Raw genomic sequence first — 14,070 nt, forward strand, 5'->3', positions numbered from 1 at the left:
TGCATGCCAAAACTCCATTGGTATGGAGTTCGGTAACCTGCGTGTTTGGATCAAGGAAACCGAACAGCACCTTGAGATGAGTTCGGTTACTTGTTCATCCTCACAAGGAAACCGAACTACACCTTCAGATGAGTTCGGTTACTTGTTCTTCATATAAACTAGCCGAACTGTTCAAAATCCAGTTCAAAATCTTACATTTTTGGGGATTTTTTACCAATTAAACATACATTATCTAAGGTTAACAAATATACTACGAGAGGATGGTGATGAAGAATCAGATTCATCACTTAAATACTCAAATGATGAATCTACAGTAATAATTTTCATCACTTGAAATTAATTATTTTTTACTAAATCTCACTAATTAATCTCACTAATTAGTCAAAGTAGTGAACTGTAGGGTCAAATTAATCTCACTAATTGTTTTTAACTAGATTATTTTACTAATCATTACCTACATTAATTAGGAGGGTAGATTAGGTATTAACTAAATAACTAGATATAAGGTGACCTAGAATTACTTCCAATATCTTTACACAAAGTAGAACCATGGTCCCAAAAAACGGTTCAAATAAAATTTGAAACATCTTGTACTTCTAGGAATCTTTGGACCAAGAGGTTTAGGAAGACTAACTTGTCTTCAAAGCCCAAGGATGGACTCCATTAAAACATCTTCAATACCTCCTCAAATACCTTCCCAATGTTGATCGACGAACTAGAGCTGGAGCCTTTTGTCACAATACCGTTGCTAACGATTTACCTGCAGTCTCTTCCTGTTCCTCTTCCTCATTACCAACATTACTAACAGCAGAAGCAGCGGATATCCAACACCTCATTTCCCTTCGTAGCTTACATTTATCTGGAGGGCTCCAGGGCAACTCTCTTTCTAGTAAACTTGAACACCTCACAGGTTTAAGTGAATTAGAAATACTATAGGATTAGAAAATTTTCATCACTTGAAACAGTATCTTTATAGGATTCCCTCAATTTATTATCTTTTCCAGGACTCCACCTACCCAGAACAAAATGTATTCACACTAAGAACAAAATGTATTCACAGTTGAAAAGCAAACTACTCACTTTCCCTCCGCTTCTGCCACGTCTTTTGCGCTTGCATTCAATTCAAAATTTTCCCTTTCTCCATTTACTTCCAGAAGAAGAAAGTCCATCCCTTCATCATTTGCCACTTCTAAAGTAGCATCAGTAATGGTGGTGGTACAGGCGGTTAAAGCCTCCTGGTTATTACCTTTCCCTCCGACATTTTCCATGAATTCCTCATTTGACATTTCATATGTAGCATCAGCAATGAAGGGTATGGTTTTGATGTCAACAAAAATCTCTTGTTCCTTTACATCTCCATCAACAATTTCCTTCACTTCCTCATTTGACGTTTCTCCAGTAGCACCAGTAACAGGTGTCATGGTTGAGGCGTCGGCTAAAGCCTCTTGTTCATTTACTTCCCCACCAACGTTTACCATTACTTCGTCGTCTGGTATTTCACTAGTAGCGGCAGTAATGGCTGTGACGGTTGGGGTGGTCTTCAAAGGCTCTCTTTTTTCATCAACTTCCCCATCAATATCGTTCATCATTATCACATTTGACATTTCAACGGTAGCATCAGTAATCGCGGCAATGGTTGTGGTCGAGGCTGGAGGTCCTCTTTCTCATAAACATTTTCTGTAGCCTGCTCATTTACAACATCAACTGCTTCTGCTTCTGCCGCAGAGGCTTGAACAGCGTGAACATCTTGCTCTGCAACCCGCAATCGAGCCATGTGTTTTCTGCCCTTCTCATGACTGACTAACATTTTCTCAGTTCTACAGCCTACCTGGCATTACACACCAATATTTGAATTGTTTCTTGAAACCTTCTGTCTTTTGCTTTACCACTGCCTTCATATTTTTCGTAACCTCCTCATTATCTTCCTTCAATGTCCAAATCTAGCCATGTGTTTTTTCCCTTTTCATGGACAGCCATATTAATTGCACTCCGGCACCCTATTTGACAACGTTCGCACCAGAATTCAAAAAATTTCTTTACATCTTCAGGTTTCTGATTTTTCTGCAATATCGCTTCCCCATTGTTTTCAGACTTCATAGCTATCTCTGGCATTTTCCCACCAACTGGATTACACCTGCTATTAATCTTTGACCCCTCTGGCTTCTCCGCCAATGTAATGGAGCCCTCAATATGCACTTCCCCACCAATTGGATTACACCTACTATCGATCTTTGGCTTCTCTGCAAATGTAATGGAGCTCTCAATATCCTTGTTCTCTACTCCCTTCATATTCAGTTCGGCCTCATCGTCTTCCTCTTCCTCATTCATCTTCTCCGCTGGAATCTTTATTCCCTCGTCACCTAATGCTGAACTGCTACTGGCATTTGCAAGGTCTAGCTCATCACTGTGCTTCGACACACCAGAGCCTTCAATCTCCAAACCTCATCAGTCCTAGTTCTCTGGCCTTGTGCTTTCTACCTTGTAGGTGGGAGTCCAGACCCTTCTCACTGGTGGCACTTACCTTACAGAGAGCACAGCTCCATTCCTTTTGAGGTTTCTTCTTCGAACTACATAAAGCAAACCCATTAACTCCAATAGCGGTTATTTTTCTCTTGATCCCAGTAATGCTGGGGATTGCCGGCTTAAGCTGCAATGGAACAGTCATGGACAGCCTTATCAGGGATTCTACATGGAATAACTGTTATCTGATGAATGGTAATAGTCATTTCAATTTTTTCTGTCAACAACACCATTTTCTGTAACTAAAACATCATAATTACCTGGCCTTACTTTTAGGTGCAGTCACATTTGAGTACTTTCAGCCTAAATAGCAAAAAGAAAGTTTCTCTTCTGGAATTAGTATGCACTTTGTGACTGAAACCGTACTTAATGGACAAACCAAGAGAAAAAAGAACACCCGAATTGTAGGTTTCCAGCAACATGATTCTGAGATGAGTATGCTTAAAATTTAACAACAACACTGAACGCTTCCTAGTCAATTGATCACCACGAAGCATATCATAATGTTGTATTTATTAGCAAGATCAATGGCCTTGCTTATTAGCCATTGCAAGTACATAATCAGGGATAAAGAAATCAAAATTATATCTGGTAAAGCTATGGACAAACAAAAAGAAAACACATTTCTTAAGAGATATTAAGATAAGATTGAACACTTATTGTTCTTTGTTACACAGTTAATTGAACAGGATGGTTAGATCCACTAAGGCATTGCAGAAGGCAGCTGCAGGTGCATTTAGCATAACTCTTATGAACAAACCCACACCATCTAATTCGACGAAATAAAGAAAATTGTACCTAAGATTTATCAGTGGAAAGCTTAAGTGTAGTTCTTGGTCATCAACTACCCATCACGGATGAAAACCACAACTAACAGTTCTACTTGTACAAATTCGCAACAATTTTGGGTTCTAATAAACAAAATGTCACCCCTTACATGCAGCTGGCAAACATGAATTTATGACACTGCAAACCCAAAGGGGCATGATGTTGATCATATCCCTAATTTGTCTAGCAAAAATGTTTAAAATAGCAGTACCCTACCTACAGTTTGTATTCTCCTTTGTGAGCACTACTCCTAGAGTAACCTCTATAGAGAAAACAAAATGAATGAGGACTGCAAGGGTGTAATTTCAACGAAGCCTATTCTGGTAAGTTGGGTTTTATTCCTTTTGTCTATAATACCCTTAACATTTCGCCTAGTCTGGAAAGTCATACCAGTCTAGGCGAAATCAAATGTTAATGGTTTAATAAACAAAACAAACAAAACCTCACCAACCAGATGAGGCTTCATCGCACCTACACCTTTGCAGCCTGGTATGACTTTCTAGACTAGGCAAAATGTTAACGGTTTAATAGAAAAGGAACAAAAACCCCACCATATCGTGACAGAATTAAGAAGCAAAGATGAATTTCGTCTAAGCAAAACAGTCTATCTGAGATTCAACTTCTTCCATATTTTGTAGCCCTCTCCCTCTGCACTTACATGGTATTCAAACCATCAGCTGAATACCATGTAATTGTAGGTGTCCAATATGCAAGGGGATGAGATGAGACTCACGCTAATCTAACATACTAACTGAGAAGAGAAACTGAAAAATGCAGTGACGAAAATGATTCAAACGTCTTATAGAATGCTTGGTTAGACATTCGAAACATGACATTTCTTTCAGGCAAAGATGTATTTTCAAAATGAAAACATAGAGTTTGAACTTGAAAAGAGATGCATAGTTAGAACAAAACAAAAACGGAAAGGAAAAAAAAAAAGAAAAAAACACTCTACAAACCATCAGACTTTCTTACTTGACTACATTACCCAATCTGGAAAAATTTTAAATCAAATTTCATAAAATTTTGGTTTGAATTTTTACTACTTCAGGTAAAAACAGTGTAGCTTTATACAATCTGTTTTTTTAGCTTTTCTGATTAGCTCTAGCTTTCTACAATCCCCAAATTAGGAAAATCCCTATTACTCATCCTAATCATTTCAACACAAATCAGAGTTAATGAAATCAAAATCAGAACAATGAAAGGGGAAAAAAAATTCAATCAATAATTCTTCTTACCAACCTCAGTGATTTTAATCGCATCAGGATGTCGCTGAAACGGCAACCTGCCAGAGCTTCCAACTTCAGGTTGTAATGAGATTGAAACTCTATCCTGTATCCTAGAAGAAGAAGTATCGACGACTTGATTATTAAGATTATTATCCCAAGAATTAGAAATTAATGGAAACCCTAATTGTGTCTCCATAGCCATCTCTCTTCTAACTTCAGCTTCTAATTCACGACTACGGATAAGTTAAGCTGCAATTATCTCTTCACGGATTCTTCTTTTTTCAATTTCCCTTTGAATTGCTTCTTCTCTAACAGGATCTGAATCACTAAAGAAATCTCTTCTTATGATTCCATTGTTGAAATAACTAGCTGAAAAACAAACAAAATAGGCAAAAATGATTTCATTTGGGGAATCATACCTCGCGTTGCTTGTTCTGTGAAATAATTATTGTTATGGGAATTGGGAGGAAAGAAATACGGAGGAGACGGAGCATTTCGATTATCAGGTCGGAATCTGAAATCCATGGACATTGATTACAGTGATGGAAACAGAGAAGGAGATAGTGGAAGATAAATTGGGGCTAGGGTTTAAGATTTCGATATGAACAAAGAGGAAAGACTCGAAGAAAGAGAGAAAGGAATTGGGAAATGTAACGCATGCGGTGGCCCTGTGGGGTTTGTCTGTGTTCCTTGTTACCCTTTACTTAGCGAACCATGGTTTTTTTTTTTTGGTACCATGGTTTTATTTTGGGTAAAGACATTGGAACTAATTCTAGGTCACCCCATATCTGATATTTATATTAATACCTAAATTATCCTCATAATTAATTTAAGGTTATGATTAGTGAAATGATTTAATTAAAAATAATTAGTGAGACTAAATTAAAAGATGGTTTTTTATTAGATGAGTAAATTATTATGAGTAGAATTTTTGTGAGATTAGAGTTAGAGAAGATGAAGGAGAAAAACATGGAAAATAAAAAATATTTCCAATTCACCCCATTTGAGTATTCAAGTGATGAATCTGATTCTTCATCTCCATCATCTCATAATATATTTGTCAATCTTCAAAATGATCCCGATTTGGCTTATTTCTTAGATGGTGATTGTATTATTCAAGATGAAACTCAAGATCAAAATGATGGATTTTATCAACCACAACCGGAGGATGGGTATTTGGGTGAACAGGTATGATGCAAACGTAGATAATGTATGTTAAATTGGTAAAAGTTCCCCAAAAATGAATGATTTGGAACTGGATTTAGAACAGTTCGGTTAGTATATATGAAAAACAAGTAACCGAACTCATCTGTAGGTGTAGTTCGGTTTCCTTGTGAGGATGAACAAATAACCGAACTCATATGAAGGTGTTGTTCGGTTTCCTTGTGAGATGAACAAGTAACCAAACTAGTTTGAAGATGTAGTTCGGTTAGTTGATCCAAACACGCGGGTTACCGAACTCTATATCAATGGAAGTTCTGGCATGCAGCGTTATGTTCGGTTGGTTCGCAACTAACCGAACTTTACGTACAAATTAATTTGATATAAGTGTATAAGGTTCGGTTGGATCGCAAACTGCATGCTTCTGCGATCCAACCGAACCTAACAAGTTTAAAAATTTCTGAAGTTCCAGTGTCTAGTTCGGTTGTTGCGATAAAATTTACATGTTACCGAACTCTCTTTCTTTTGTTTGTTCGGTTACTTGCCAAATTACTTAACAAACCGAACGTGTAGTTCGGTTTCCCCGATAAAATTTTCATGTAACCGAACTTATTTTTTATTTCTTGTAGATGGAGTCCCCACCTATACCAATGCATGATCAACCTTATCTGATTGGTATCTTGTTCGAAGATACATCTCATCACTATGCTAATGAGTTAGAATTTGGAGGTTTAGCATGTTTTAGCAGGTTTTCATGTTTTCACTATCCGATTGGTAACCGAACATTCTCCTGGATGTTTTAGCATGTTTTCATTTTTCTTCAACACTTCAGTTCGGTAATGTGGAGGTTTTAAAAAGTTTGCGAACAAACCGAACTCAGTGGTCATAGTTCGGTGCTTAGAGTACACAAAATAATGGGAATAACAGTAAGGTTCGGTTGCATAAAAAAATGATTTCTATGTTTTTAACCCTACAGTTCGGTTATATTGAGGTTTTAAAATGTTTGTGATCGAACCGAACTCAGTGGTCATAGTTCGGTGCTTATAGTACTCAAAATAATGGGAATAACAGTAAGGTTCGGTTACATAAAAAAAATGATTTCTATGTTTTTAACCCTACAGTTCGGTTACATTGAGGTTTTAAAATGTTTGTGATCGAGCCGAACTCAGTGGTCATAGTTCGGTGCTTACAGTACTCAAAATAATGGGAATAACAGTAAGGTTCGGTTACATAAAAAAAAAAATTCTATGTTTTTAACTGATAGACACATTTTTGTGTCTATTTTGTTCTCAATATTCTGCATTGTTAGACTCGATTAAGTACTTATTGTGTTATTTTGTGTTTTTGTAGATGTTTTTAGAGAAATAAGCCTTTGCGGCGAAATGAGCTCGAAAAGTAGTGTTTTACACCCCAGGATAATGTACCGGAGGCACCTCAGAAATGCACCGGAAGCATCCCAGAAATGCACCGGAGGAACCCAGAAAAAATACTATTTCCACCCCAAAATTACTATTTCCACCCCGATTGCTAAAGGGACACCCGTACAGGATTAGGGGGAGGACACTTTTCTTCTCATAATTCAAATTTTGGAAAAAGGCGGGAAAATATTTCTTCTCACTGGCAGTTGGGTCGATCAGTTTTTGGAGGGGTTAGAGTTCGATTAAACCTCTGATTTTCAATGGGTATTTGTGATATGGATAGAGGAAGACATTTTGGGTGTTAGGATCGATCATAATTGGCTGGAATCATCGCAATCAAGAAATCAGGAAGCACGTTCAAGAAATGAATATCACACGATCACATCAAATTTAGACGTGTACTCATGTGTTTGGAGAGTGTTGAATCAATTCTACAGCGTGTAAGATCATGTTTGGAGTGTCTATACATCATTTCAGCGCGTGGAGAGCTAATTAAAGGAACAAAATATTCAAAAAATATTTTCTCTTTAACCCGAGTAAAGAGAGAATTATCTTGAGTTATGGCGTGATTAAATGAGGCTGAGGAGTATAAATAGATTTCTTGTATCACAGAGAATGGGTGTCAAGAGTTTGGGGTCGATTGGGAGACCGCAGGGAGGTTGCAGAGGCGAAGAGAAGAACTGCAGGAAAGTTTCCTGCTGCTGTTGAAGAAGAAGGAGAAGACGAAGAACAGATGTCCCAGGACCGTCGTTCTTCAACATTGTCAACAGCAGCATCTAAGTATCGTTGTTTTACAGCAGTACACTTCTATCGTTGATTTCTGGACGCCTTTTGTGGGTCGTAGATTCACTGTTTTATGCTTTTTCACTCTTTTAATCAAATTTTGAGCATCAATTATGTATTTTGAGAACATGATTAATATGACGAGTTAAACCCCAAGCACTGGGACGACGGACGAGGCCGTGTTTCATCCATGTGGTAATTTAAATTAATTCTTTATTTACTTTTTGCACCAATTTTAATTGAATTAAGATTTTAATTAATTATTTGTGATTTTATTTGATGGAGCATGCTTAGTCTTAGGGATTCTTGATGCGCCATGCTCATAAAATACAAGTAATATCTTATAGAATCTACTTTGGCAAAGAATAGAGTTAATATTTGTTTTGTTTTGAATTATAATTGCCTAAAATTAAATTTTGAACCACTTGAAAATGAAAAATGGCCGAATCTTTAGTCCCAGTTTCTCGCACCAGTGTTAATATTCTTATTGTATATATTTATCTTTTTTATTAAGTTTAAAAAAATTATCCTTCACAAGTCCGAGAGTTTGAACCTCATTACTACAACCCACAAAAAAACTAATATCATTAACCCTACAGTTCGGTTACATTGAGGTATTAAAATGTTTGCGATCGAACCGAACTCAGTGGCCATAGTTCGGTGCTTATAGTACTCAAAATAATGGGAATAACATTAAGGTTCGGCAACATAAAAAAATTATTTCTATGTTTTTAACCCTACAGTTCGGTTACATGGAGGTTTTAAAATGTTTGCGATCGAACCGAACTCATAGTTCAGAGTTCGGTTATTAGACTAATAAAACCAATGGGAAAAGTGGTAAGGTTCGGTTACATCCTCAAAATTTCTTTCTATTTTCTTTAACCCTACAGTTCGTTTTACATGGAAATTTTACAATTTCTTTGCGAAACAACCAAACTCTACAGTTCCGTAACAAAGTCTGAATCACATAGAACCGAATTGTTCTTCGTGTTCTACAGTTCAGTGAGTTCGGTTAGGAACCTAGGGCAAATAGAAAACACGTTCTAACCGAACTCGACACTGTAACTACCATTTCAAGCCTATTTTGATGATTTCTATTCAATTGAATCGATGAAAAACAAAATTTCCATTTCAAAGAATGGGTTTGTCGAGAAAATTTTATGAATCGATGATGAAGACGAGTTTGAAATGAAGAAGAAGAGAGGAAGAAGAAGACGAGTTATCTAGGGTGCGAGACTTTTTTTTTTTTTGCACTAGGGTTAATATATCACGGTTAGGGTTAGTATTAGGGTTAATGTTAATTAGGTTAAGGGAAAATTAGTAAACTTGCTAAGTAGGATTATTGTTAGGACATCCCTTATCATTGTAAGGTAGGTGGACCAATAAGACCATGGTCCCCCCCCCAAAAAAAAAAAACCATGGTCCCCAAAAAACAGTTTTTACCAAAAAAAAAGAATTTTTTGGGCATTTCTAATGCAAGGGTCAAAGTCATTTGGAAACTTTGCTATTTGGTCTTAAGCCCACAAAGTTAGTTATAGTAGGGTCCAACCTGATTTTTTTTTAAAGGTCAAGAATTAATTAAAACATGGAAATGACCATAATACCCATTGTTACCAAACGTATGTGTTTACACTTTCATTATATCGAGTACATATCTGTTATACTGATTATAAATTCGAGTACATATCTACTACACTGCTTGTAAATTCGAGTACATATATGCTACACTACTTACAAATCTGAGTACATATTTGTCGCACTGTTTACCAATAGAACACGTATCCGCTAAACTGCTTACAAATTCGAGTATATATATGCTGCTTACGAATTCGAGTATGTATCTACTGCACTGCTTACAGGAAAAGTACATGTTTGTTATAATCAATGATAAATGAATTAGAAAATGTTTTACATCACATATATTGTAGGATCATACCAATTAATCTCAAATATTTCTTTAATACAATATTAAATCATAGGAAAAATAAAGGAAAACCTTTATATGCGCACTGTAAACACAGAAAAAGCTATACAAAATTAGCACATATTTCAGTATTTCACATACGTACTCATGGATCAAACAAATAAAAAAGTGGCAAAAATCTGAATAAAACATAATCAAAAGAAGTTTCTATCAATACACCATATATGTACGGCGTATTCATGAACTAAAAATCAACTGCATGTAAATAAGAATTCATGAATATAACACTATCAAAGCACATATTTCAGTATTACACATACGTACTCATAGATCGAACCCAAAAACAATGGCAAAACTATGAATAAAACAAAATCAGAAGAGGTTTCTATCAATACACCATATACGTATTGCGCATTCATGAACTAAAAAATCAACCGCATGTAAAGAAGAAATGATGAATCCATGAATATAACCGAATCAAAGAACATGTTTCGGTATTACACATACGTACTCATGGATCGAACCGAAAAACAGTGGCAAAACTTTGAATAAAACAAAATCAAAAGAAATTTCTATCAGTACGCCATATACGTACTGCGTATTCATGAATTAAAAAATCAACTGCATGTAAAGAAAAAGTGATGAATCCATGAATATAGCCGAATTAAAGCACATATTTCAGTACTACACATACGTACTAATAGATCAACCAAAAAAAAGTAATTTGTATCAGTATGCCACATATGTACTGCTGATTCATGAACTAAAAAATAACTGTATGTAAAGAAGCTATCAAAATAACATAATCGATAGAGTCTTATTTCAGTATCGAAGATATGTACTTATGAATCAAACAACAACAAGTGATACAACTAAGAACAAAACAGAATCAAAAGCAATTTGTATCAGTATGCAACATATGTACTGTTGAATAATACCCCTGAAACAACAAACAAGCAGGATTTTGATAAAATAAAGAAGCGAAAACAACAAGATAATCAAATTGAAAGTTCAAATATGTTAAAAACATCATAATCTAACCAAAAAATTGAATAATTACGATCAAGATTCATAAAAAACAAACCGAAACAAAAATAAACGCAAAAAACGAACAAAAAACGAAACAATAAAGTGAAAAAGTAATCAAAACGATCTGATCTTCAAAGATTCAGTTGAAAAAAAAAACAGCAGTAGAAAGAGATATTACATAACATACCTTTAAATCTTCAAAGAGATCTTCAAAAAAACTCTAGCTCGTAATCCAAAAGCAGCAACAAAATTTGAGCAGAAATAGAAAGAGAGGAGGAGAGCGGAACTCAGATTTGTAAAAAATGGTGATTTTTTTATTAAAGAAATATATATATGTACTATCAGGGAATGGGTAGTTTGGGTATTTTCAAAAGTGGATTATGACATCCCGCACGTGTACCGGACCAGGGGATAAAATTTTTGGTCCAATTATCTCTTTTTCTTTTTGTTATGGACCTCTGGTTACTGGCTTTAGTGGGTGGACCTAGGGCTGCACAGGGGACGGGACGGTACGGGTTTTTTTCTAACTCAGTACCTGTACCTCCTTATGGCCGGTACCTGTACTTTGTACCTGTGTAGTACGGGACGGGACCTGTACCTGTTTATCTCGGGACGGGACGGGTCCGGTTCTTTACCCGTAGCATATCTACTTATGTAAGAAAAAAAAAGAAAAAATACTTGAAAGTTCTAAGCTTAAAAACTTTAACTTTTAAGAGTCTTAAAACCTGAATTCATACATTAACAAAAATCTTTCAACTTCTAAATTCAACAACGTTGTTTAAAACTTCAAATAGAAAAAACAAAAAGCAAAGCAAAAAACAATATTTCGGCTTTGGTAATTGACCCCTTCTATAAGTTTGCTGCGACTCCAAACACCAAGCATCCAAGACCTGCAACTCCAAACATCAAGCATCCAAGACCTCTGACAGTTGAACCACACCCAAGATCTCTGCAAACAACAATTTATATATATATATATATATATATCAGTGAACCACTGATTCAAATAAATCATAATCAAACAAAGAAAAGTTTATATTACCTTCCTCATCCTTAGAGTTATCATCTGGTACATAATCAGCTAAAAGATCAAGATCAATGGGTTTGCTTAACCAGCTTTGACAACAGAGCAAAGCCTCAACTGTTCTTGTAGACAAAGAACTTCTCCATGGACTAAGCACACGCTTTCCGGTGCTAAAAGCGGATTCAGAGGCAACCGAAGACGCTGGCATGGCTAATATATCCTTTGCCATACATGAAATTATCTTATACCTGCTACTGTTGCCTCAGCAGTCGATTGGTTTTTTTTGTGCCTTTTCTTTCTCGACTGAAGTGTAGAAAATCGATCAACATTTTGAGCACTAACTGAGTTGTCAACTACAACACCACTAGATGAACTTGCCACCTCCTCGTTAACTGAATGAAAAGACTTGTATTCTTCAAAGAGAATCTTAAAGTCCCTCTTTACTTGCCTCATAACTGTATTAACCCTAACAAGGTCTTGTTCATATAAACACTGAAGAGCAAATTCTAAACCCTTTTCCTTCTCTCTTGGATCCAACAATTGAGCAAAAAATAAGGCAGAATTCATCTATTCATAAGCACCCCAATAAAAATTGTACTTCCTAAACATAATATCAGCCATACGAGCAATAAATGGATCATTAGTTGCATTATCTCTAAACTCAACTAACTGTTCATGGATGAGTACTACTTCCCATAAGAAACCAGGAGTTGTAACTTGTGTGGAGGCAGAAAATCTTACAGTAGCATCGAAAAATATCTTCAAGCATTTCAGAAGACCTCTGGCATATTTCCAATCCTCTTCATATGGTGCATGTTGACGAGGCTTTTTCTTCTTATTGTTCGTCTTTTTCTTCCCTTTTCTATTAGAATCCTCATCAACTTCCCCCTCAGATTCAGAACTAGAGTGATCCTCAAAAGCATTATCAATTTCCATGTCATAATTATCAGTATCAGGTAAAGCATCTTTCCTAGATTCTTCAAATATGTACTTCTGTCTAAAATCCCTATCATGCTTTTCTAACCTTTTGAAAACTTTTTCATACTTTTCAGCAGCTTCTAACATTAAATAGGTGCTATTCCATCGAGTTTTCACATCCAGGATCAAACCTTGCTTATATTCAATCTTTTCTAAACCACAACAATATTTAAACTTATTCAACCTAGCAGGAGATCTAGTTACATATTTGATAACTGACCTGATCCTACATATTGATTTATTGTAGAGTCTTACTGCATCTTTTGTCACAATGGAAAGAACATGAGCTGCACATCTGACCTGGTAAGAACAAATACACATGCAAATATTAGATTACACATGCAAATATTAGGCTTAGTAAATGTACATATACACTGAAATGAAATGTTCACATACACTGAAATTGATAAATTACAGATACACATGCAAATATTAGAATTTAGAAATGAACAAATCAGAAAAACTAACTTACGTGCAAATATTCGGCTCTAATTGGAGTTGATGTCCAACCAATCACACTTTGCTTCAAATATTCAATTGCCTTCGTATTAGCCCTGGCGTTGTTTAGAGTAACCCCAAACACATCCTCAAGACCCCAATCCAATAAACATCTTTCTAACATTTGACCAATAGCACTGCCTGTGTGACCTTCAATTTGACAAAACATTATGATTCTCTTTTGTAACTTCCAATTTTGATCAATAAAGTGAACAGTAACACAGATGTAGTTATAATTGTTAGGTGAAGTCCATGTGTCAGTTGTCAAGGACACCCTCATTTTGGAAGCTGCAAAGTAACGTCTCAAAGTAATTTTCTCATCTACATAGAGTTGTAACAGATCCCTATAAATGGTCATACGACTCGGAATTTTGAATCTAGGCTCCAACATTTGCGAATAGGCCCTAAACCCTTCGCCTTCAACAATTCTGAATGGCTTCTCATCAACAATGATAAACACAACAAGAGCCCTTCTGCACGCTTCTTGACTGAAATTAGATGCAGTTAATTTACTATCCTCACCTGGCTTTTGGGGTTCAACCACCAATAATTGCTGTCCTTTCACCTGCTTCTTATTAGGATTCTTGGTGCAATGCTTCAAATGTTTCCATAATCCAGACGTACCATTCTTTTGACTACCGGCTTTCAATTTCTACTTACAATGCTTACATTCTGTCC

At 35.9% G+C, this 14,070-nt stretch overlaps 1 protein-coding gene across 4 annotated transcripts; it reads right to left on the bottom strand.

The window, feature by feature from the left end:
- Window positions 1–459: 459 nt before the first annotated feature.
- On the bottom strand, window positions 460–5,234 carry LOC113330223. Of its 4 annotated transcripts, none has more exons than XM_026577084.1 (3): window positions 4,591–5,234; window positions 2,781–2,823; window positions 460–2,647 (listed from the first exon to the last, which is right to left on the bottom strand). In XM_026577084.1, exon 3 carries the CDS (start codon window positions 1,602–1,604, stop codon window positions 1,077–1,079), a length of 528 nt encoding a protein of 175 aa, XP_026432869.1. In that variant the 5' UTR covers window positions 1,605–2,647; window positions 2,781–2,823; window positions 4,591–5,234; the 3' UTR covers window positions 460–1,076. The 4 variants fall into 4 exon arrangements, with proteins under 4 accessions (XP_026432869.1, XP_026432868.1, XP_026432870.1 ...); XM_026577083.1 differs by having other exon boundaries at window positions 2,781–2,991; XM_026577085.1 differs by lacking the exon at window positions 2,781–2,823.
- Window positions 5,235–14,070: the final 8,836 nt, after the last annotated feature.

The sequence above is a fragment of the Papaver somniferum genome, unplaced genomic scaffold, assembly GCF_003573695.1.
Source record: "Papaver somniferum cultivar HN1 unplaced genomic scaffold, ASM357369v1 unplaced-scaffold_117, whole genome shotgun sequence".
NCBI lineage: Eukaryota > Viridiplantae > Streptophyta > Magnoliopsida > Ranunculales > Papaveraceae > Papaver > Papaver somniferum.

What these genes read in the sequence shown, in the direction of transcription:
- LOC113330223 (XM_026577085.1), bottom strand. Translation starts at nt 1,604, where the DNA reads ATGTCAAATGTGATAATGATGAACGATATTGATGGGGAAGTTGATGAA.